General features: G+C 43.8%; 1 protein-coding gene across 1 annotated transcript; it reads right to left on the reverse strand.

The window, feature by feature from the left end:
- Positions 1-1,078: 1,078 nt before the first annotated feature.
- CCDC174 (coiled-coil domain containing 174) lies at positions 1,079-22,271 on the reverse strand. The gene is made up of 11 exons (XM_086368764.1): positions 22,155-22,271; positions 19,288-19,392; positions 18,635-18,735; positions 13,515-13,573; positions 11,178-11,355; positions 6,565-6,660; positions 5,455-5,597; positions 4,871-4,965; positions 4,202-4,334; positions 2,479-2,631; positions 1,079-1,391 (listed from the first exon to the last, which is right to left on the reverse strand). The coding sequence occupies exons 1-11, from the start codon at positions 22,194-22,196 to the stop codon at positions 1,093-1,095; spliced, it is 1,404 nt and encodes a 467-aa protein (XP_086224890.1). The 5' UTR covers positions 22,197-22,271; the 3' UTR covers positions 1,079-1,092.
- Between the last annotated feature and the right edge of the window lie 3,004 nt (positions 22,272-25,275).

Below are 25,275 nucleotides of genomic sequence, written 5' to 3' on the forward strand. Positions count from 1 at the left end.
GCCCTCGCAGCAATACTGCCGTGCTGTGGAGCGGAGGCCACGGGCTCCTGCGGGCCCTTGGAAGATCTGCCCCAGTGCTTCTTACAGGATTCACTGGCGAGGAAGGAAGCTGTAACAGCCCGGTGGGCCTGGTGGCCAACTTCTACTACTTGTCTGCAGCTGTGAAGAGGACACTGGGAGAGCACACAGATGTACCCAGGCACAGGAGGTCCTTCTGGAGCACTGCTAACCCACCTGTTGTTAGCAAACACAAAGGGATCTAGCAGCCCCTCACTCCAGCCCAAGTCCATCCTACTCAGGCTGGGATGAGTCGGCTCTCAAGTGAGGTGAGGGCCTAGATCCGCAGCACCAGAAGAGCAGGCGGAGCTGAAAAACTGACTCTGATGGCTAAGATGCATCTCGCTCACTGACGAGGCCCAGCAGCCTCCACGTGTGCCCGTCACTCAATAAACGCTTACTGAATGCCTACTCTGCAAGTGACATGAACATCTACTTTTCTGGACTACAAAGTCCTCCCTGGTCTTCCTGATCATTTCAAATGATACCCTAAATTATCCACCAGTGTCAGGGTCCTCCTGGAGACCAGATCACTTCGTCCCCCAATGTCCCCTTCTGTGCTACCATTTGGCAGGCTGAAATTCTTCCTAACAGATGCTCCATCAACTGACTTGGAAGCTGAATGCTTGGAACAAAGACATCTGCCAGCCAGCACTGGCAAAAGGAAAGAAATGGAGCCTTTAAATTTGAGTAAGTCATCGGAGTGGGCATGAGAGACAGGATTACAGATTCCTTGGGATTACAGATTCCTCAGTATCAAATATTATAGAATATGTCTACTCTATCTCAGCTCACATGTAAATCCAGATGAACTGGTGTCTCCATACCGATTAGAATGAAATGAACAGCTAAGTGGCCAGAGTTCCCACAGTACCATTCACTTTCTTCCCTGCTCTCAAATCCAGCCTGAAGTCTGGGTCTTCAGGGAAAGGACAGGAAAAGAAAGTTCCAATTCAGTCCCTAAAGTTATTTTCTCCACTGTGGGAGAGGAAGGCACCATTAACAGTACAGACCCAAGTTATAGTGTTTTTAACTTCATGTTACTTGTTTATAATATGATATCATATCATCCAGAGTTTCAAAAGTGACCGTCGGCGCTTGTGGCGGGCTGCTGGGGGCAGGAGCAGATGATGTCTGTGACGCGCAGGGGTCATGGCTCTGGTCAGAGTGCTGCCCTGCGTCCCTCTGTGCAGGGGCAGGTCGGCTCCATGCCTGGCTGCCCAGAGACTCAGTTCTCTTTTGGTCCACAAAGTAATACGATGGTGGCGCAAACTCAGGGTCTCTCTCAGCCCGGAGATCTGACTGCCTCTTCGACCAGTACCCGAAGGAAAAGTCTAGTAAAAATAAAGTGTTATTAGAACTGATTATTGAGTCATTTGAATGTTTTTAGTTCTTAATTATCATATGTATTTCTTAAAAGCCACCTTAAATTCTCTGGAGAACTAAACTACAAGGTACACGCAATGCCTACAAAAGCACATGGAAGGAAGCAGGCTAAGAAACAGAGAGTGAACAGTCCCACACAGAGAAAAGCTCAAGGAAGGCTCTGTGGAGAAAGAAGCTTGGCAGGTTCTGGAGACAATGCCAAAAAAGCACTAAAACAGAAATAACTAAGTGTTTAAATCATTTGCTTGACACGTTATAGGTACTTCATAGCAAAACAAAAGTTTTGTCCTCTACTGAGTTTTAGAAGACACAAAAGGCACTGTGCAGAGCTCTCTGTCTCTAACCGCGGCACAAACCAAAGCCACGCACCATCCGCATCTTTCACTTGAGTCATGGATCTCACAGGCTTCAACACTTTAAGCGAATGTACCACTGAAATGATTGTTTTCAAAATGGCATAAACCAAAGTCTTTCCCCAAAGAGAGGCCACTGCAGGTACCACGGTGTCTTTACAGAAAAAAACTTAAAGAAAAATTTGCATAAACCAGTGGAACCATGTGTGAATTCAAGTTAATACACTTGGACGCAGATTGTTTTCAAGCGAGCACAAAAGAGACTGTTAAAAACACAGACTACATTAAAGCACCAAACTTTCCTAAGACTTTAAAAAAGAAATTCCGGACAAATACTATCCCGAAGCTGTAAAACCACAAAAGGGCAGCAGGAATTTCCGAAACCTGCCCTCGAGTGCGTCTTTAAAATTCCTCATCCTTTAGGCACGATGCCTTGCAGACCCTGGTCTTCTATGTCACACTTTCTAGTGTTCCTGGTTATTGAGAAGAAACAAGCTCAAGGACCTAGAGAATCCTTTAAGCTTCCCAGGACCACTAAGACTCACCAGAATCACAGTCTGCTCGGGAGAACGGACCCCTCACCTTTCTTCTGTCCCACTCAAGGACATGTGGCACCCCGGGCCTGATATCCTTCCCCTCCTGAACCAGAATCACAGTCTGCTCGGGAGAACCAACCCCTCACCTTTTCCTCTGTCCCACTCGCGGACGTGCGGCACCCCGGGTCTGGTATCTTTCCTCTCCTGAACGATGACTTCCACTTTGCTACTCTGGGCAGCCGTACGAGGAGCTGGCATGACCTCTGGTTCTGGGGGCAAAGGCCCAATAACATCTCCATCTGTTTTTGTAAAGGAAATAAGACTTCATTACAATAAAGCTTACAACTACTTTAAGAAGTTAAATAGAACATACTTATCCTGAGAGTACAAGCAATATCTGGTATTCACTGAGCACCTATTATATGCCGGGTTGTAGGCTAAGTACTTTGTACACAGTAATTCACTTAGCTCTTTAACAACCCAAACAAACTCAGGATTGGTACTCCATTTTATCCCCGTTTTACAGATAAGGAAAATTAACATCAGAAATGCTACAAAGGTAAATAGTGAAGAGCCGGGATTCAAACCCAGATTGGATGGATTTCAAAGTCTCTGTTTGACACTATGACACCCCACCTCCCCTGATCAACAATCGGAAGGACCAGAAACCCTTCAATTACTCAAAGAAAGACTCTCAGGCAAAGCAAGGATGATGAGAGAGCTGGAGCCTGATGACAGTCTGCAGGCTATTCTGGCCATATTTAAAAAAAAAAAACAGTGTTTTAAAAAAAACGCTGGTGGCACTTCACATCTTGTGGAAACGACATGTTCAGGAGTAGAGCAAAAACAGAGAAACAATACACAGATTTAACATGTCACGGGAAGACAGCATTTATACAAAACTAAACGGACCATCTTCCAATTTTTAAGTGTCTCAATCTCCTTTCAAAGCTAAACTGAAGTGAGTTCAGAATTTAAAAATGGCATGGGCTTATGTTAGAGCTGGAGAAGCTTCTATCCGCCCCACTGGGATGTAAGTGAGAAGGCTGTGTGTGAATCCCAAAGCACATTCCTAGAAAGGTAGCTGGTTCCTGCCCATTCTTCCCCCAGGCTGAATCATGAACAGGTCCTGGGGAGCTAGTGACCCTGCAGGTGACAGCAACCCTCTTGGGAACGGCAGAAGCAGTAAGACAGGAGGAAGCGGGAACAGGTGACCGTCTGGGGCAGAGCTACCACCTGCCCTGGACACCCCCCAGCGCTGCAATGTTAAACTCAAGAAGCAGACATCCAGCTGGTTTGAGCCAGTCTATGCAGTCTGTTGGGCAGTTCAGCCCAGACGACCGTTAACTCACACAGTGAGTGTGTCTGACCACAGCAATGAAGTGTTTCCAAGCATTCTAACAGACAGATGTGGTAAGCTGTCTCTACCCACATCTCTACCTTGGTACGCTGTCTCTACCCACATTTGTAAATTGTTTACTACCTTTTTGTATGCATGTCTTCTTTAAAACACAGTTATAATAACCAACAAAAACTGCTGCCATAGCCAAAGAAAATAGGCCTAAAATATGTACATGCACAACTAAACTTTATCCTAAAATACCTTTTAAGCATTTTACCTCTAAGTCTCACTTACTGAACTGTGCTATTGTGTGAAGCAACAAAATGTACTGCTAACATCCTTGTCTACAACCTGATATTTTCTTGGGAGTGAAAACTGTTCCTGTTCCTGGATGTACCTCTGAGGTGCACTGCTTGCTCAGAAAATAAAACTAGATGGTTGATTTCTGCACTGCCGTTCCTACTACTGAGATGTCAATGGAACTAAAATATTTCCTTTTGAGATTTAGAAACCCAACCATGATGTACCTCTGTTTTCTTCCTCTGCTCCATCTTCTTTGGATTTTTTCATCTTTTTCTGTCGGAGTTTGGCAAGTCTTGCTTCTAATATGGCTTTTCTCTTTTCCTTTATATTTTCTCGTTTTGTTCTCTGATCTGTTGTCTGAACAGGACAGAAAATTACAAAATGATTAGCCCCATTCACAATATTTCTGTTGAAAAGGATGAAATAATTTTATCCTAAAAATAAACTGACTTTTTTGCCACCTCTTAGAAGCCATCTGTTGAAATGTTCAAAATGAATATCCTTGTGTAAGTCCTCTTATATAAGCCCTTTGATATTTTATGAAGTTCAGTTCATAGAGCATCCCGGAACATTTTAGGAAACCAACCAATTCTGCCAATTCCTTAATCCCCCTCTAATAACTTTCCATTTTCTTACTCAGGCCACTTTAAAAGTACCATATTGGAAAGTAAATTTAAAAAACCAAAGTCACACAGGTTACTTTTGAACAACTATAATCTTAAAGTCTGAAACACCAAAATAATATGGCAATTATCTTTATGAAACCTGTCTGAATTCTGAACAGCTATGTACATTTCTAATTAATTTTACTAGATTTTTTTTTTTTTTACAGTATGATTCAATGAGAAACCCAACTGTTCAAATCCTTCGAGTCAACTGAGTTTAATCTGTACCTGTTCACGTAGCATTTCTAAGGTCTTCATCTGCTTGTTTCTCAACTCTTTATCTCGGGCAAAAGCAAAGTATCCAACACCAAGTTGCCGGGCCTCTGAAATAGGTAGAAATTACCCCAAAGATTAGATTTCCCTTCTCAGTGAATTAGATTTACGCCAAATTTCTAGCCAGGCCTCTGAAATAAGTAAAAATTACCCCAAAGATTAGATTTCCCTGCTCAGTGAATTAGATTCAGGACAAATTTCTACCAAAGCAGAAAGGAACACAGGGATGTCTTCCACACTTTTTTTTTAAGAAGCAGGTAAAAAACGTTAGAAGTTTCTTTCACTCTATTTGCCAAGTGATAAACGCAACAAGTATTCATTAACTTTTTAGTCACAGGCTGTCTCCACTATTCTTGGGGCACACACTTGGATTAACAGACCCTTTGTTAGGTTAAAAAGTGAACAGTTATTTTCAACTCCAAAAGTAGAATTATTTATTTATACAGAAGAGCTGCTTCTTTGTGAATATTTCCTTTCCCACCTGCCATTTAAATGTTCAAGAAAAAAAAATGACTTAAAAATCTGCCAGATGACTGTACCATTTTCACGGATGTCTTCATAATGTACGGGCCCCATTGGCCTTCTCAGGGCCTCCCTCTCTTCTTCCTCCCATTGCTGGCGCTGGAGCTCTTTTCTCATATCTTCAGACAGTAAGGTTTTCTCATTTGCAGGACTAACGAAACTAGGAGAATAGAGCAAAAATCATCTTAGGTACGAGCTGTAGCATAGCAATGCTTCGGTTCAGGCATTTGGGGTCATGGATGAGTAACTCTAGTTGTGAAGAGGACAGTTCTTTATGGAGGTTTCTGACTCATACTACCACTGGGAAACTGCAAAAAAACTATTTCTTCCTTTCTTTAATCCAAGCAGGCAGCTTGTTATATTAACATAATAAAATCTTGCCTCAGCACTCACACCTCTTTCCTTCCCAGCCTGGTCTTGGGCTGAATTGAAGGGGCAGGCCAGGCAGGGCGAGGAACTATGGGCCTTCAGTGGGGGCCTCCCGTGCAGGGTCTGGTGTCCCAGGCGGTGGCTCAGGGCTTCCCCACTTCCTTCCCTGTGCCAGGCCCAGGCCTACCTGGCATGGACAAGGTGGAGCTTCTCCCAACACTTTTCACACAATAGCTGCCCTTGGGAAGAAGGATTTTATTCTCTGTGATGTTTTTTACAAATCACCTCTTCAGGTGCCACAGAAAAAAATCTAGCTGTAAGTTCTTATTTCAAAATGCAAAAAGGTATACAGAAAGACTAAGCCACCTCCCTCCCTGCCCCCACCTTGTCGGTCCATGACTTTATCTGCTGCGGGATAACCAAATCTATATTCTTAAATGCACTTTCTATGCAGTGGTTTGTTCATTTACTCTGGGCTCATTCTCCGTTACTATGTAGACATCCTCCCAAGTGAACAGACAGGCTCTAGCTCACCGCTTCGGTATGGGTGACCAACCACCCAAGTTGTTCTCTGAACGTGGGCTATGTGTGCATGTGCATGTAACCACAAAAAGTGCTTTCTGCAAACATTCTTACACATTAACAAATATTCTTACAACAGAGCCCCAAAGAAAATTAACTAAAAATAGCCTCGCTCACAAAACAATCCCTGTGTCTGCATGTCAAACTGGGCAAAGCATTGTATGTCACACACTTACAGCCTCCCCTGAAGATTTTTATCCATTTCCAGCAGATCTGGCAAATCCTTTCTCATACAGCGCCGGGATCGCCCTAAAGAATCCACATAATCCACCCTGAAATCAAAGTGAAAAGACATGAAAAACTGTACATAACATACAGTTCCCTAAGATAAGGAGTTGGTGCACAATGAAAAGTTAATACAGGCTCCATCACAAACCCATCACCAAGGGCTTCCTCGGTAACTCAAACTGTAAATACTCTGCCTGCAATGCGGGAGACCCACATTCAATCCATGGGTTGGGAAACACCCCTGGAGAAGGGCATGGCAACCCACTCCAGTATTCTTGCCTGGAGAATTCCATGGACAGAGGAGCCTGGCGGCTACAGTCCATAGGCTCACAAAGAGTCGGACACGACTGAGCAACTAACACACATCACCAAGAAAAACCCTCAACCTGAGGCTGGTGGTTGACCACCACCATTGGTAGAAACACGCTCTTCAAACTTAAAAGTTGACACACAATAGGTTCATTGCACCCTTGATTAAATCTTAGTTTTAGAAACTGTAGAAAATGATTGATCATGTGTATCTCCGATCTCAAAGATAAAACTCCACACAGACCCCGGCTGCAGTATCTCAGAAATTACTTTAACCTGGTTTACACATTTGCAAGGAGATCCAACCAGTCCATCCTAAAAGAGATCAGTCCTGGGTGTTCAATGGAAGGACGGATGTTGAAGCTGAAATTCCCAATCCTTTGGCCACCTGATGTGAAGAGCTGACTCACTGGAAAAGACCCTGATGCTGGGAAAGATTGAAGGTGGGAGGAGAAGGGGACGACAGAGGATGAGACGGTTGGATGGCATCACTGATTGAATGGACATGAGTTTGGGTAAACTCCGGGAGTTGGTGATGGACAGGGAGGCCTGGCGTGCTGCAGTTTGTGGGGTCGCAGAGAGTCAGACACGACTGAGCGACTGAACTGAACACATTTTCAAACATTCTCTCAGCATCATAATAACTATGCTCTGTACCAGATCTCCTCACCTCCTCACAGTCTTCCCAAATTTGATGGTTTTTGTTTCCTTTGTTTCTTCTAACTGATACAATTCTTCCCAGTGGATTAAAAATTTAATAAAAATATAGAAGAAAGCGAAGAAGAACTAAAGACCTTCTTGATGAAAGTGAAAGAGGAGAATGAAAAAGCTGGCTTAAAACTCAACGTTCAGAAAACTAAGATCATGGCACCCGGTCCCATCACTTCATGGTAAATAGATGGGGTAACAATAGATGGGGAAACAGTGACAGACTTTAATTTCTTGGGCTCCAAAATGACTGCAAATGGTGACTGCAGCCATGAAATTAAAAGAAACTTGCTCCTTGGAAGAAAAGCTACGACCAGCCTAGACAGCATATTAAAAAGCAGAGACATTACTTTGCTGACAAAGGTCCGTCTAGTCAAGGATATGGTTTTTCCAGTAGTCATGTATGGATGTGAGAGTTGGACTATAAAGAAAGCTGGGAGCTGAAGAACTGATGCTTTTGAACTGTGGTGTTGGAGAAGACTTGAGAGTCTCTTGGACTGCAAGGTGATCCAACCAGTCCATTCTAAAGATCAGTCCTGAATATCCACTGGAAGGACCGATGTTGAAGCTGAAACTCCAGTACTTTGCCACCTGATGCGAAGAACTGACTCATTGGAAAAGACCCTGATGCTGGGCACAATCGAGGGCAAGAGGAGAAGGGGACGACAGAGGATGAGATGGTTGAATGGTATCAACGACTCAATGGACATGAGTTTGAATAAACTCTGGGAGTTGGTGATGGACAGGGAGGCCTGGCGTGCTGCAGTTCATGGGGTCGCAAAGAGTTGGACACGACTAAACTGAACCAAACAGAAGTATTCTGAAAGACTCTTTTTAACAAGGAGGAAGCCAAGGCAACACACATTTTGATACCGCAAGAGCACCTCAACAGTGGGCCAGTCTGTTATCTTTTACCATTGTTCTTCTTTCCTCAGTTCAGTCCAGTCGCTCAGTCGTGTCCAACTCTTTGCGACCCCATGAATCGCAGCACGCCAGGCCTCCCTGTCCATCACCAACTCCCGGAGTTCACTCAGACTCACGTCCATTGAATCGGTGATGCCATCCAGCCATCTCATCCTCTGTCGTCCCCTTCTCCTCCTGCCCTCAATCCCTCCCAGCATCAGAGTCTTTTCCAATGAGTCAACTCTTCGCATGAGGTGGCCAAAGTACCCAAAGTAAGTACCCTGTTTCATGCACCAGGCAGGGAAACCAGGCGGCCAGCAAGGCCAGTGAAGTACTCCAGTGCCCACCACAGGAAATGAGGGCAGGTGTTCATGGACAGCATTTCATTTGCATTATGATGCAAAAGATTTTTATGTTTTGAATTACAGGTAGACTGCCCCAGACCCTTCGGCAGGAGGCTAAAAGCACAGCAGGGCCAGCACTGCTGCTGGACCAGCCCAAGGTCAGATTCCCACGCGTGTGGCTTGTGGTTTTGTGAGTCTTTTCTTTCCAGCTGAACACGCCAAGTGCAACTGTCAGCCTGTGATTTAAAAGGTGAGCTTGGGAATCCACAACTACAGTCCTAAAGCTGATGGCCACAGAAATAGAACCTCCAACAGCAACAAGCTGTTTCTCCCTTTTCTTCTTTCCCTTCAATGAATGGAGAACCAAAACCACCTAACCAGATGGTCTGAGTAATTATTTACAGTATTTTTGTGGCAAGATTTTCCACCACCTGGAACTTAACTGCAAAAGGATTTTACAAGCAGTTACAATTCTGGAACCTAATTTAGAAACAAAAAAAAGTGTCAGAACTGCTTTCAGTGCATCTTCCTTCACCCTGTGGGGCACGTGACACCTTCAATTGCCCTTCAAGGTCTTCAAATCGGTAACAAATTGGTTGTAATCATAGAGGCATTAATAAGGGGGGGAGACATTAATTTCAAAGGAGACGAGATTTCTGCTATGAAAAGCAATCATAAGCTATTCTGTCTCTGGAAAAGGCCTCTAAAACATACAGATCTCGTTGAAACAGAAGTGGCAGGACAGCAGCCAGCAACAAAAATCAATACGCAAGCTCTCAGGGAAACAATCACCTGAGGCCAGAGGGGAACACAGGAGGGCTCAGTCATGCCCTCTTCACAGGATGCTGGGGGAAGTTAGGGCACAGACCCTTGAAACGCTCCTAAAAAGAGCAGGCAGGATCTAAAAAGTAGCAAAAGTCTGACTCAATCCTTTTCTGGTAATGAGGCCAGTTATGTGTCAATACAGGCTTCTCAGGTCACTCAGTGGTAAAGAATCCAGCTGCCAGTGCAGGAGATGCAGGAGATGCGGGTTCAAGTTTTGGGCTGGGAAGATCCCTGGAGGAGAAAATGACAACCCACTCCAGTATTCTTGCCTGGAAAATTCCATGGATAGAGTCTGGCGGGCTACAGTTCATGGGGTTACAAAGAGTCAGACACAACTTAGCGACTAAACAAGGAGACCCAAAGGAGCAGGAGGTGTGTTTAAGTGCTATCAGAGTCCAGACGAGGGAGAGACCATTTAGACTAGAAATGCTGAAGAGAAGTATGACGAAAGGGACAGCACCACACTCGCTCCTCTGTGACTGCTACAGCGAGCGCACAGCCACTAAGGCCACCTCAGATGGAAGTGGTTTACAAGGTTGGTAAGAAGACCCTGCTGCAGCATGAAGATGCACGTTCTCTGTGTTCCCGAGCAGCGGGGACCGCTCTCTTCACTCATAAAAGACTCCTTCCCGTGGGGGAAATGGCTGACAAAAGATCAACAGGTCCTGCTGACAACCCTAAGCAGTTCCTAACAAACATTCCCATGATGTGGACATCTGAGCCTTCAGCAGGGACGGGTGGGCTCCACACCGGCAGGAAGGGTCAGGCAGGGTTACTCCCAGGAACACAGCATCAGTGCACCTGCACACAATCACAAGCCCTTCTGAACAAGTTTCTAAACAACGTCTTAGGTACAGAAAAATCACCATGGCATTTCCTCTGCGGTCTCTTTGTAAAGAAAAGACTGGTTTGGTTTCTCCATCATTCACCTACTAGGCATCACCATCCCTGTTTTGCAGACGAGGAAACTGAAGCCAAGAGAGGGTAGGAACCTGATCACAACTGTACCACCAGTGAAAGGCAGAGCCCGTGCTGTCCAGACACAGGTCCGTGATACCCTAAACCATACTGGCAGAAAATGCCACAGCCGGGGTAAGGCTCACCGGATCCGTTCTGCCAGCCCGTTTTCACTGGAAACAGAGCTCATGCTATCTACATGATGATGCCTGAATAAGGACCTGGGTAAGGTAGCAGGGTGGGTAGAAAGGAACATTCTTTTGCCTAAACAACTCTTCCACATCAATGAAACGGGAAAGAACGCCTCCACGCCTGGCACATGGCAGGAACACAGTCTATTTGTAATTATTTTAAGTAGCAGCTACTACGTCTACATCTATAAATGCAATCCTACTTACAGTGGAGTCTCTAAAGACTAGAGAGAAATGGCTTGGTAATAGCAAAATAATATGGCTCTCAAAAGTAAACCCAAGTCTGACAACATTAACATGACCAAATGGCATAATATCACCAACCATTCTTCACTAGGATCCTGGGGCGGAGGAATATCTTTTTCAGAAAGAGCTCCCTCATCATCGTCTCTTTCTTCAGTCTTTCTGTAACCTCTACTGGCGCCAATCGCTTCCATTTCTTTCTGTTTGTCTATCATCTTCTGTGTGAAATCCACAAGGTACATATCCTCCACTTCTTCATCTAGGACACAAAAATCAATTTTCAGATACATGGAACTGAATGAAACAGTCACAGTCACCACTGGGCAGCTACACCCCCTGACAGTTCACCAGTCGAGGTCTCCACCTGCCCCCTAAAAGCTCAAAAGGCACAGAGCCTCCTGAGGGCTTGACAGAGAAGCTGTAGACAGGCCACTGGACACATATACCACATAAAAAAAACCTTTAAAAGCCTGCAGTTTTCTGTTGCCTCATCAGTAACAAGACTAGAAGATACAAGTGTCTTGACTTTAATAGACTCATCTAGCCAATCAGATAACACAGAGGCAGAACAGCATTGCTCAGTAAGCCTTTGTGACTCAGTGATTCCCCGTCTCTAACCACGTGGGTCGTATCCCATAACCCTGGGTATACTGCTGTGGAATGCCAAGTGTTTGAAGGGTCCTAACACAGGTAAAAGAAGTCATCTGAATTCTTTTCAATCCATGAACACCACCATCAGGTGAGGCCTGGGGCCAGGATCTGCAGGGCATACAGAAATGTCTAACATGCCATCTATCTGCAGGCCTTATCTACTTGAGCTGAAACCTACACTGAAAGTTAAATAGTGACCCATGATTCTAATTTAACACGGGACAGCGGATGCATTCATGAACAATGTATGCATCAAGTTTCACTCTGCTGGATTTAAGCTCTAAGGAACAGAAGGTAGGTTCCGTACTACCAGGGGTTGATGTTATCTTCACTGTACAGTGGAAAATAACTGAGGCTCCAAAACTTGCCCAAACATGCTGGTCCAATAAGCCCATCAGGAGGTGGGCCTGCCGGTTTGGACAGAACCAAATCTCCATGCCCACACACTCCTTTGTCTTGATTCTATATTAACAATATAAGTAAAGTTTGAATCAAATGAAAAAAGACTATATTTTTAGCCACAAGAACACATAATTCAACTGTGAAAGAAATACATTTTCCCAGAGCTGAGTTAAATAAGACCACAAAACAGTGAGGCCTCCTGGCTGGCTGACACCTGCTGCTTCTTCAGGGGGAAGGCAGGGCCTCCCCCAGGGCCCTCAGCTTTGTGAGCACCCAGCCTGGCCCTGCTGGGCTCCCAGCACACAGGAACGTGGCTCTGCTGCCTGGGCAGCTGTGATAGGGTCGAGCCCCTCCTCTCCTGCTGCGCCCCCCCCGCCTGGCCCTCAGCCCTAGCCCCGCAAGTCAGCCCAGCCAGCTGTGGGCCTCTCCTCCCTCTGCTCTCCCCATTCCCCACTGCAGAAGCCCTTCTCCAGTTCTCCAAAATCTTTAAGACCCCCATCAGAGCCACCTTCTCCCTAAAGACTTCCACATATGCCTTTTAAAGGCAGTAAGAGATGCACTGCCTTGTAAAATCTCTTTCACTGTCGTTGAACTCTAGGTTGGGTTTCCTTTTTGTGAGGCAGGTATGAGGAGGGAGGATCTTTTAATTATTATCTTAGAAGCAACTATACTCAGCTTCCCAGGCAGCAGAGTGGTTAAGGCTCTGAGCTTCCACTGCAGAGGGTATAGGTTCGATCCCTGGTCGGGGAACTAAGATCCTGTATGCTGTACAGCACAATAAAAAATGTTTTACTTTTTAAAAAATAAATTACAAAAGCAACTATAAGCACTTCAAAGAATAAAATTAAACACAGAGGGAAGAAAAACAGGGGAAAAGGAATGGTAACTCCAGTACTCTGATATAACCATAATTCCCCTCAGGTTGTTTTTCCTTAAACACGCCATAACTGTTTGTAATCATGGTCTATTTAGACCTTTTTCCCTAAACTTGTCTTCTTCTGTGCCATTTTCCTCCACTGATGATGCCTCCGTTGAGGGCAGAGGCAGAGAATCTGGCTAACACTGTACTGACTTGTCCCTCTACAGCGCCTTACAGGCCCAGCACCCACGGGGCAAATAAAAACTATCACTGATTTTCTTATCTCTGTGCTGACAGGCAGGCCTTCCCCGGGAGCTCAGCTGGTAAAGAATATGCCGGCAATGCAGGAGACACCGGTTTGATTTCTGGGTTAGGAAGATGCTGACATAGAAAGTCAAATCTATTTAAGTTTCTCCCTATTCTCATAATTATTTTAATAAACACAAAAAAATACCACAGAGTTGTATTATTACAGAAAATAAAGACGCATAAATAATTATATTTACCTATAAAGTCTCCTTTAGTCATTTTTTCATATAATTTGGCCTTTTCTTCCAATTTCTCCCTAGGAGAAAAAAAAAAGACAAGTATAAAAATGGTCTTATCACTGCCACTCCTGGTAAAACTGCCCTCCCCGGCCTTATTGCTACAACCTGCCCAAGGGCCCAGCCTGCTGACTAGAGCTGAGTCTCCACCCTTAGGGGACCCTCAGACCCAGCCAGGTCTGCTCTGCCAACTAATCATAAAGCCTGGCCCATGTTTCTTTCATTCAGGACTGTACCAAAGAACCAAAAACAATGCCTGGTGCATAGCAGATGTTCAGTCAGTATTTGAGGAATGAATACATGAAAGAATGAAGATTCTAATTTAATTTAAATGCCAAATGCAACAAATTAAATACCCAAAAAAGAGAGGTATCGAAACAAAACCATTTTCTGTTACGGATGACCAAACCCCACAGTGAGTGTCTACCACCGGCTTTATGCAAGGGCCCCTGGTCTCCCCTTGGCTACTTAGGGCTCTCTAAGGAGGCAGAGACCAACCTCTTAGAAGTCTGCTAAAATATGGTAGTTCCTGTTTTATACAGAACATAGATAAATTATTCATGACAGACAGCTAATAAAAAACAAACATCAATCCTGGCATTTCAATTCAGCAGCCTCTCTGCTCATGTTAATTCTAGTGACATTTATTCTTTAGTGGCTAAGAGCTGACAATTCTTTTATTCTAGAAATACTTATGATGATAAAGAGCACCAAAGAAGTCATCTGAGTGTTTGCTTGTGAAGGATCGTACTTTATCATAGCAGAAAATTTCATTTCTAATGATGAGTATGATGTTAGCTAATAGGGCATAAGATGTTACGGAGAAACTCAAACGAACATTTAGGGCAATCCAATACAAAGCCATAGTAATCAAAATAGTATGGCACTGGCATAAAAACAGACACACAGATCAGCAGAATGGAAAGAGAGCCCAGAGATGAACCCACACACATGTGGTCAATTAATTTACAACAGAAGAGCCAAGAATATGCAATGGGGAAAGAGCTGTCTCGTGAATAAATGGTGTCGGGAAAACTGGATAGCCACATGTATAACGATGACCCTAAAAAACTATATTACACGTCTGAATTACAAATTCACAGTGGAGCCACAAAACTCCTGGAAGAAAACACAGGCAACACATTCCTGACATCAGTGCGGCAATGATTTTTCCAGATCTGACAACAAAAGGAAAGGCAACAAAAGCAAAAATAAACAAGAGGGACTATATCAAACTAAAAAGCTCCTGCAGAGCAAAGGAGACCATCACCAAAACGAAAAGGCAACCTGTTACTGAATGGGAGAAAATATTTGCAAATCCTATGTCTGCCATAGGCTTAATATCCAAAATAAAGAACTTACAACTCAACACCAAGAAAACCAAACAGTGCGACTTTAAAAAACGACCTGAATAAACATCTTGTGAGAGACGTACAGATGGACAACAGGTACATGAAAAGGTGCTCAGCATCACTACTCATGAGGGGAACGGAGACTGAAACCACAGTGAGATGTGCCCTCACACCTGACAGAACAGCTGCTACAAAAAGATAAGAAAGAACCAGGGTCGGCTGGTGAGGATGTGGGGAAAGGAATCTTCATGCAGTGTAGGGGGGTTGTAAACTGGGGCAGCCACTAAGGAGAAAGAGTATGAGATTCCTCACAAAATAAACACAACTACCGCATGGGAAGTTTCCTGGTGATCCAGAGGTTAAGACTCTGAGCGTCCACTGCAGGGGCGTGGGTTCACCCTCGTATAAGTGGCTGTCCAGAGAACTAAGAGCCTGCATGCCACACAGTATGGCCAAAAAAAAAAAAAGTAAATAAGTTCGTAGATACGGTGAGCAGTTGCCAGAGGCAGCAGGAGGATGGGGAGGAAATGGATGAAATGGGTCAAAATGTACAAACTTCCAGTTATGAAGTATGTTAGGAATGAGGATACAATGTCCAGCATAATGACCACAGTTAATACTGTATTGCATACCTGAAGTCTGTTAAAAGAGTAGATCTCAAACGTTCCTAGTCAAGTAAGTGTTAGTCATTCAGTCGTGTCCGACTCATTGCTATCACCATCTGCAGTGATTTTGGAGCCCAAAAAAATAAAGTCTGACACTGTTTGCACTGTTTCCTGCCAGGCTCCTTGGTTCATGGGATTCTCCAGGCAAGAATACTGGAATGGGTTGCCATTCCCTTCTCCAGGGGATCTTCCTCACACAGGGATCGAACTGCGTGGTGATAGATGTTAGTTAATTATTAGATCTATACATCATGAGAAATGCTGGGCTGGAAGAAGCACAAGCTGGGATCAAGACTGCCGGGAGAAATATCAATAACCTCACATATGCAGATGACACCACCCTTATGGCAGAAAGTGAAGATGAACTCAAAAGCCTCTTGGTGAAAGTGAAAGACGAGAGTGAAAAAGTTGGCTTAAAGCTCAACATTCAGAAAACTAAGATCAGGGCATCTGGTCCTATCACTTCATGGGAAATAGATGAGGAAACAGTGCAAACAGTGTCAGACTTTATTTTTTTGGGCTCCAAAATCACTGCAGATGGTGATAGCAGCCATGAAATTAAAAGACACTTACTCCTTGGAAGGAAAGTTATGACCAACCTAGATAGCATATTCAAAAGCAGAGACAATACTTTGCCAACAAAGGTCCGTCTAGTCAAGGCTATGGTTTTTCCAGTGGTCATGTATGGATGTGAGAGTTGGACTGTCAAGAAAGCTGAGCACCGAAGAATTGATACTTTTGAACTGTGGTGTTGGAGAAGACTCTTGAGAGTCTCTTGGACAGCAAGGAGATCCAACCAGTCCATCCTAAAGGAGATCAGTCCTGGGTGTTCTTTGGAAGGAATGATGCTAAAGCTGAAACTCCAGTACTCTGGCCAACTCATGAGTAGAGCTGACTCATTGGAAAAGACCCTGATGCTGGGAGGGATTGGGGGCAGGAGGAGAAGGGGAAGACAGGATGAGATGGCTGGATGGCATCACTGACTCGACGGACATGAGTTTGGGTAAACTCCGGGAGTTGGTGATAGACAGGGAGGCCTGGCGTGCTGCGATTCATGGGGTCGCAAAACGTCAGACATGACTGAGCAACTGAACTGAACTGAACTGACTGTGGTTACTCTGTTGTACATCTGAAACTAATACAGTGTTATGTTTCAATTACACCTTAATAAAATACACATATAAGGCATAAAAAAGTTACAGCATCTTTCAACAAAATTAAAATTCTAAGCATAAGGTAGAATAGTGAGAAAAATGTCTCAGCAGTGAACATGTCTTTAAGTAAAGCCTCCAGCATGTTGGGGATAGGGCAAATGCTAAGAAAATAATCCCCAAATGGGCTAATATTCTGCCATTTACTCTCAGACCCAGAAGAGCCAAGCAGTTTGAGCAACCACTATTTTCAACTGCCAACTTTTTATTATGCAATGGATCTAAACACACACATGGCAGTCACGTCAGAGATTAAAAGTTGGGATTCTGAATCCAGGGTGCTAGTGCAAACAAGGGAAGAGCTCTTCTTTACAGAAGAACGCCAGCTAGTAAACAGAATGAAAAAATAATACCCACGGAATGACAGATTTAGAAAAATTCTAATTTTGAAATCATCAGTGTAATAACTGACTCAGCGATGACATAATCATCACATGAAAACACACTGGTGAACACAATATTCATAGAGCCTCAGTTTCCCTCCTTAGATTATTATTAATTTCAAATGAGGAAGAGCATCTTATCAGTGGAAAACTACAGCAGATCTACCTTAACTGAGTGATCAAACTTATCACCAATAATGACTTAAGCTGACATCATGAACCTCCTGATGTGACTCAACAGGACATATCATCACCTAGATAGTCTAACAATCGTTGGTAATTAAGTCTGACTAATCAGACTGTGGGACACCACAGAAACAATTGGCCTGGACCTTTCAAATGATGTCAATGGTGTAACAGACAACAAAAAGGCAAGGGAGAGACTTCCCTGGTGGCCCAGTGGTTGAGAATCCCCTGCCAATGGAGGGAGCACAGGTCCTGTTGCTGACCTGTGAACTAGGATCCCACAAGCCACACGGCAAACAAGCCCGTGTGCCACAATTACTGAGTCCACGTGTAACTGGTGAAGCTTCCTGTGCCTAGAGCCCGTGCTCTACAGTAAGAGAGTCACCGCAATGAGAATCCTTCACACTACAATTGGAGAGCAGCCCCTACTCGCCAAAACTAGAGAGAGTCTGCATGCTGCAACAAAGACTCAGGGCAGCCACAATTAAAGAAAAATGTAAACAGGCAAAGGAACTGTTTTCTATTCAAAGAGACTAAAGAGATATGACAACTACATGCAATGCGTACTGTTTAATTAAACGTTTTAAAAAACAATAAAGGACATATCTGTACTAGGATAACTGGTGAAATATGAATATGGACCATATGATACTACTTTATCAGTGGCAAATTTCTGGGATATGACAGCGGTATTGTGGTTTACGCAGGAAAATGTCCCTATTCCTGCATAACCACAGTACTGCTGCCATATCCCAGAAATATGCCACTGATAAAATAGTATCATATAGAAGATACACGCTGAAATATGTTTCTCCACACACACAAGAGAGGGAGGGGAAGAAAGAAAGCAAATTTTAAAAGATGTTAAGTAGTGAATTTAGGTGAAAAGTATTAGAATGTTCACTGTAGTCTTGTTTCAAATATTCCGCTGGTTGGAAGCTTTTCATATTGAACAGCTGGAAGGAAAATTCCATTTCTAATTACCAATAGCACACCACCTAGCAGCCCCACCACAACATAGGGAGCTTCTTAAACACTTGTGGATAATCTCAGTGCCTAACAGGGGCTCACAGGGGGACTGTTTCATCTTTTAAACTGAGGCTATGTCTTATCTTCTTATAAGATTATAAATATGTCTGCAAATTATATTATTTTCAGATAATAGAGTATCTGAAGGATAGAAGGATGATAAAAATTAAAATTGTAAATCAAATAAAGGTGAACTTTCACTTCTTTGCTCAGGGAGCCACAAAGGTAGCTCCATTTATTAGAGAGTAACTTCACCTCGCTTTGTCCAAAGTCTTCTGTTCTTCAATCTTCTGTTCAGCATCCTTTTCAGCTCGATTAGAAACTCCTGCATTCTGTTTGCTCCAGATACTTGGTTTCTAGAGAAGAATTTAAAAAACACAGAATCACCAACTGACTTCAAAAAATCTCTACTTGTATATCAGAAAGGGGAAAAAAGATAATTAGATCTTGTGAATCAATGGAAATAACTGGACCTCTGACAGCCAACTTATGTCCTGCAAATAAAGTATACATAGCAAAGCTGGAGCTGGGGGGAGGGGGGAGGGGAGACCCTAAATTACATTTAAAAATTTCTTTATACAATTGCAATTACTTTTTTAAATCTCCTGAATGATTACAACCTGATTCAAGACTTTAATGAAAAATATGTAAGATTTAGTAATACAAATAATAGATACCATTACTTATAAAATTGGAAAAACACTCACATACTGAAGAATTAGAGCATTATACTGTGCTTTTGAATCTTACTAATTTCTATTTCAATATTTGAAATATTTTATGCAGATGTTCAAATACAAGACAAGGATTTATAGGTAGCAGATATCCTGGACACTTTCAAAAAACCTAATTATGGTTTAATTCCCCTATGTTTGGGGTCAATGGAGATAATTAGATTTTATTTTTACCTTGTTGGTTGGTTTTGGTTTTCCCAAAACTCCAGCATCTTTTAGAAGTTTTTCTTGTTTGAATTCTTCTTGTTTTCGGAAGAGTTCAGCCTTAAGGTCTACCAACTAGAATAAAGCAAATAAGCAAAAAAAAAAAAAAAAAACCAACAATTAACTCTAATGAGTGATTGGATTTCTAAGTTTTCACAATTCTGAAAACAAGATCACAAGCTCTTATAAATGGACAAAAGTGGATATAAAATTAAATGTTTAAATGTAGAGTCTAGTACAAAATAAATCCCAGTCATATTTCATTCCAGCTCTGTGGTAAACATATTTAATTTTCAACACTTCAAGGCTTTACTCTGGGCCAAGAGAGTATAATAAGGCAAAGCAAATGAAATCTGCATCTTCTAGATTCAGATTCAACTAACATCATTAACCACTTTCTCTCTGACTGCCACTGTACTCGGCTTTTTCATGTAGTAAAAGTAAAAAAAAAAATTTTTTTAATTTCACTTAAACATCACAACCATTTATTATTTCTACAGGAAAATGTCTTTGATTGGCAACAATCTGAACCCTAGTATATGTCTGGCACTTAACAATGAACAGCAGAATACAAATGTGAATTAGACATACTCCTGCCTCAAAGAACCTACAATCTAGTAAGAAATGTAACTTACAACACCAGTCAGATGTAATACGTGACTTTAAGAGTGAAATTAAGTGGCATAAAAATTCAGATAAAGGAGTATTTCCTTTTGTCCAGAGTGATCAGAGATGGCTTTGAAATGAGCCTTAAAGGACAGGCAAGATTTCAACAGCTAGAAATAAAACAGACTGAATGAATTTTGTTTCAGCAAGTTTTGGAAACCACAAGTTTAGCTTGTGGTTAAGAACAAGAAAAGCCAGGGCAAAAGGAACAGGGGGCTTGGATCTATCATCACCATCTACTCTGCACAAAAGGGTATAATGGCAGTTTCCTTTTTAAACATCGAAGTACAGCTGCTTATATAAAAAGGCATTTGTAAACTGAATACTTAAAAAGCCCTGCACTACAGACTTACTTTTAAAGGAAATCAAAATAACTGCATTCAGTGATTTCTATTTTGGAAGAAAGTATTTAAAAATAAGTTTGGCACAGATTTTAATAACGTCAAGGGCAGGTTTACCCCAGAACCTAATACTCTAAATTTTAAAAAACAAATTTAAAACTTAAGCTTTTTCTTTTAAGCCTTAACCACATCAAATTTCTAGTCGCACATCTTCCTACTATACTTTTGAATTTTAAAAGGACTGTCAGCTCCCAGATGGCATTCACATTATTATTACTAATTTTAACCCATCAGGAAAAAATAACTAATTTTATAGTTTTTTGGTTCCTAATCCTCAAACATTACATGTGTGTGCTAAGTCACTTCAGTCATGTGAAACTCTTTGCAACCCCATGGACTGTAGCTCTCCAGGCTTCTCTGTCCATGGGATCCTCCAGGCAAGAGTACTGGAGTGGGTTCCCATCCCCTCCTCCAGGGGGTCTTCCCGATCCAAGGGTCGAACCCCCCATCTCTTCCGTCTCCTGCATTGGCAAGCAGGTTCCTTACCACTAGTGCGACCCGGGAAGCCCTCAAACATTATTAACTAGTACTGATTTTCAGTATGAGATGGGGGCAAGGGGCTCAAATATTGGGATATTTCCTTCATATCCCTTGCACCCCAACATTCTGCAGTAAATCCAAGATTAAGCCAAAGGTTAGGCAATTGGCTGATATACTGGGAAAGACAACTGCCATGGAGTCAACCAGACTGAGTGAGCCCAGTTCTACCACTAAGAACTCTATGTGAGCTGGAGAAATCCACTTCATTTTCTGAGCCTCAGGGGCATTATCTATAAAGTGGGGATATTACTAGTGCCTGCTTCCTAATGCGCATATAAAGTGCTGGCACAAACAAGTACTGAGAACTCGTTTTCTTCCTCAGTTCAGCTCAGTCGCTCAGTCGCGTCCCACTCTTTGTGACCTCATGGACACCAGGCTTCCCTGTCCATCACCAACTCCCTGAGCTTGCTCAAATTCATGCCCATTGAGTCGGTGATGCCATCCAACCATCTCATCCTCTGTCATCCCCTTTTCTCCTGCCTTCAATCTTTCCCAGCATCAGGGGCTTTTACAGTGAGTCGGTTCTTCATCAGGTGGCCAAAGGATTCGAGTGTCAGCTTCAGCATCAGTCCTTCCAATGAATATTCAGAACTTATTTCCTTTAGGATGAACTACTTGGATCTCCTTGCAGTCCAAAGGACTCTCAAGAAGTAATTAAATGAACAAAAGTGCTTACACCCTGTTAGACCTTACAGCTCCCGGGCAGCGCATCCTACGGGGGTATTAACAACGGTTTAGCCGTCCTGCCGGGGGACGCTGGGCCTCTCGGACCCCGGGGAACAAGTCACACTAATGTTCCGGGGGGTGGGCGCACCGTGCTGGTCCCTGGGCTCCAGGGGAACGTGTGTGCACAGCTCGCAGAGGCCGGGGTCCCCCTCCGACAGTCACGGAGACGAGGCTGCCAAGGAGGCCGGGCCTGTCGTCGCGGAGGGGAGGCAGGGACAGTCCTAACCCGGAAAAGACACCAGGCTCAGGACGGCGTCTGAGGGGAGAGCCTGGGCCCGGCGCCCCGGCAGAGGGGAGACGCTAAACCCAGCGTTCTATTAGTGAGAAAGTGGGCCCGCCCCGGAAGAAAGCACGCTCCTCCTTTTTTCCCAGAGAAAAGCCAGGTCCGCGGTCCTCTCTGAGGAGAGATCAAGTCTGGGCCCCCGAGTGAAGAAACAAGCTAGGTTGAGATTCTTATCCTGCGGAGGCGAGGAGACGCGGAGCCCGTTCTATCCCCGTACTCACCGAGGACGCCGTGACGTCCAAAGGCTTCTTCCTCCTGTCCATATTCGCCCCGAAATGTCCCGAGGTGTACACCTCAAGGTGCCAGGACGGCCTCTTAAATCGCCTTCCGCTGGAACCGGAAGTCGCTTCGGGGGAGTGCTGTTATTTATGGCTCTGGCGCCATCTTGAGAAGGTCAGAGTGTAGCGAGTAATGTGTCCGTCTCCATTTTGAGACGGTCAGAGGGTACCGAGAAGTGAAGCAAATTGCTAAGGCCATCTTGAAAAAGGCAGAAGGTAATAGGGCTAGTGTTTACTGCCATCTTGAGAAGGTCTAAAAAAAAAAAAAAAAAACGCCACGCCATCTTGAGTGGGGCGGATTGGGTGTGGCGAAGGCGCCATCTTGGGAAGGGTGGAGTGAACTAACATGATTATCTTCCTAGTGAAAAGAAAGAAACTTTAGTAGGCCTGGAAAGATCTAAACACCCTTTGAAGACCTGCCGTTCGCCAGGCACTGCTTGGTGCATCTCACAGATTAATTTATTTAAAATCTTACAGAAGTCATATGAACTAAAGATTAGCATATTAATTCTAGTAGAAATAACAACAATCAAAATAGCTAATGTTGATACACTGCTTACTTGTGTCACTTTACATATTTCAGCTGGAGAAGGAAATGGCAACCCACTCCAATATTCTTGTCTGGAGAATTCCAGGAACAGAAGAACTTGACAAGCTGCAGTCCATGGGGTCACAGAGAGCCGGACACTGCTGAGTGACTAACACACACACGTATTTCAGCTGGTAAGAACAGGAACTCCAGAAGTCAACTTCCTCGGTTGATATCACCCCTTTACCACTTATTAGCTGTGTGACCTTAAGAAACTTACTTACTTTCTCTGTGCTTTAGTTTCCAAATGGGAATAAAATAGTACTTACTACATGGGGCTCAGTGAAAATTAGATGAAGTAAATGAGCTAGTTGATAAAAATATTAATGACTGTGCTATTCAGACTAATGACAGCCCCCAGATGTCCATCTTCTAATCCTCAGAACCTGTCATTATGTTACCTTACATGGCAAAAGGGAATTTGTACGTGTTATTAAATTAAAGATTTTGAGATGGAATGCAGGAGATCAATCAGTTAATCCTAAAGGAAATCAACCCTGAATATTCATTGGAAGGACTGATGCTGAGGTTGAAGCTCCAGTACTTTGGCCACCTGATGTGAAGAGCTGATTTATGAAGACCCTGATGCTGGACAAGATTGAGGGCAGGAGGAGAAGGGGCGACAGAGGATGAGATGGTTGGATGGTGGCATCACTGACTCAGTGGACATGAGTTAGAGCAAACTCTGGGAGATGGTGAAGGACAGGGAAGCCTGGCATGCTGCAGTCCATGGGGTCACAAAGAGCCCGACACAACTGAGTGACTGAACAACTATAACAATCACAAGGGTGTTTTATGTAAGAGGGAGGCAGAAAGGTCAGAATCAATGAGAGACATCTGAAGTCATGACACTATGGGCTTTGAAGAGGCAGGATGGGACTCATGCTGAGGAATGCAGGCAGCCTCTAGAAGCTAGAAGAGACACAGAACTGAGTCCTCCTCTAGAGCCTCCAGTGCAACACTGCTGATACCTAGATTTCAGCTGTGTAAGGTTCATTTCAGACTTCCCACCTCCAGAACTTTCAGATCAGATCAGATCATTCGCTCAGTCATGTCCAACTCTTTGCGACACCATGAATCGCAGCACACCAGGCCTCCCTGTCCATCACCAACTCCCGGAGTTCACTCAGACTCATGTCCATCAAGTCAGTGATGCCATCCAGCCATTTCATCCTCTATCGTCCCCTTCTCCTCCTGCCCCCAATCCCTCCCAGCATCAGAGTCTTTTCCAATGAGTCAACTCTTCGAATGAGGTGGCCAAAGTACTGGAGTTTCAGCTTTAGCATCATTCCTTCCAAAGAAATCCCAGGGCTGATCTCCTTCAGAATGGACTGGTTGGATCTCCTTGAGAATAAATTTGTGTTGTCTTAAACCACTGTGGCGATGTGTTACAGCAGCGATAAGAACCTGATACAAATGATGATGACTGCAGCAACAGCACGTGTCTACCTTTTTTCATGGATTAGCTCATTTAGCCCTTTCGAGGATCCCAGAGGTGGGAGCTATTTATCCCATGTTACTGAGGAGAAAAATGAGGCCCAAGAGGTTAAATGACATGCCAAGGGGCATTTGCCAACTAGTGAGTGATGGACCAGTGTTCTTCCCTGGAGAATCTGAAGGACAGAGGAGCCTGGGGAGCCACAGTCCATGGGCTCACAAAGAATCGGACACAACTGAGCAACTAAGCATGTATACACGCACAAGTGATGGATCCTAGTGTCAAAAAATAACTCAAAGACAGTGAGTTATTTATTTGCATGCTATTTACTTGTAAAGAGAAGAATCTTTAGTTTCTTTGCCAGCCGGCCACTGGTAGTGAGGCTGGTCAGCGTTCTGATCTTCTACTGATAGAAAGACAGAACATTTAGTTGTTTATGGATGCCCCAGAAGACCTGGAGAGTTTAGCTTTCTCTGTGTGAGGTGTCAGCGTCCTTGCCACCATCTCCATGTTCATTGTTGTTGTTCGGTCCATAAGTTGTGTCCAACTCTTTCTGACCCCATGGACTGCAGCACGCCGGGCTTCCCTGTCCTTCACTGTCTCCCAGAGCTTGCTCAAACTCATGTCTGTTGAGTTGGTGAAGCCATCCAACCATCTCATCCTCTGTCACCCCCTTCTCCTCCTGCCTTCAATCTTTCCAAGCATCAGGGTCTTTTCTAATGAGTCGGCTCCTCCCTTGTTCATTAGACAGGACATCACCCTTATCTGAAGTCCTCACTGCTGTGGCATCCAGCCTGATTTCAGTTGCCTTCCAAGCCATTTCAGTGACCAGGAGCAAACCAATGAGTCACCCCCATCCCCCCAGCCCCTGCACACATCCACGTCTGGAGAAGCACAGAAAACTTAATCTGGAGAAGCACAGAAAACTTAATCTGGATTGACCAGAATACCCTCCTGGCACTCCAACCATTTTTCACATACTCTGTTCCTCAAATTCTCCTCTTCCTTTTATGCTTTCCAAATGTCTGGGTCTGTCT

Source organism: Bos grunniens, chromosome 22, assembly GCF_055505025.1.
Source record: "Bos grunniens cultivar Pamir isolate PY7600 chromosome 22, Bosgru_T2T1.0, whole genome shotgun sequence".
Classification (NCBI taxonomy): Eukaryota; Metazoa; Chordata; class Mammalia; order Artiodactyla; family Bovidae; genus Bos; species Bos grunniens.

Excerpts from the sequence above, each read along its gene's own strand:
- CCDC174 (XM_086368764.1), bottom strand. The coding sequence starts at position 22,196 with ATGGACAGGAGGAAGAAGCCTTTGGACGTCACGGCGTCCTCG. Across the intron at positions 4,966-5,454 it reads TGAAGACATCCGTGAAAATG|AGGCCCGGCAACTTGGTGTT; the intron begins GTACAGTCATCT and ends TACCTATTTCAG. Across the intron at positions 1,392-2,478 it reads CGAGTGGGACAGAGGAAAAG|ACTTTTCCTTCGGGTACTGG; the intron begins GTGAGGGGTTGG and ends TATTTTTACTAG.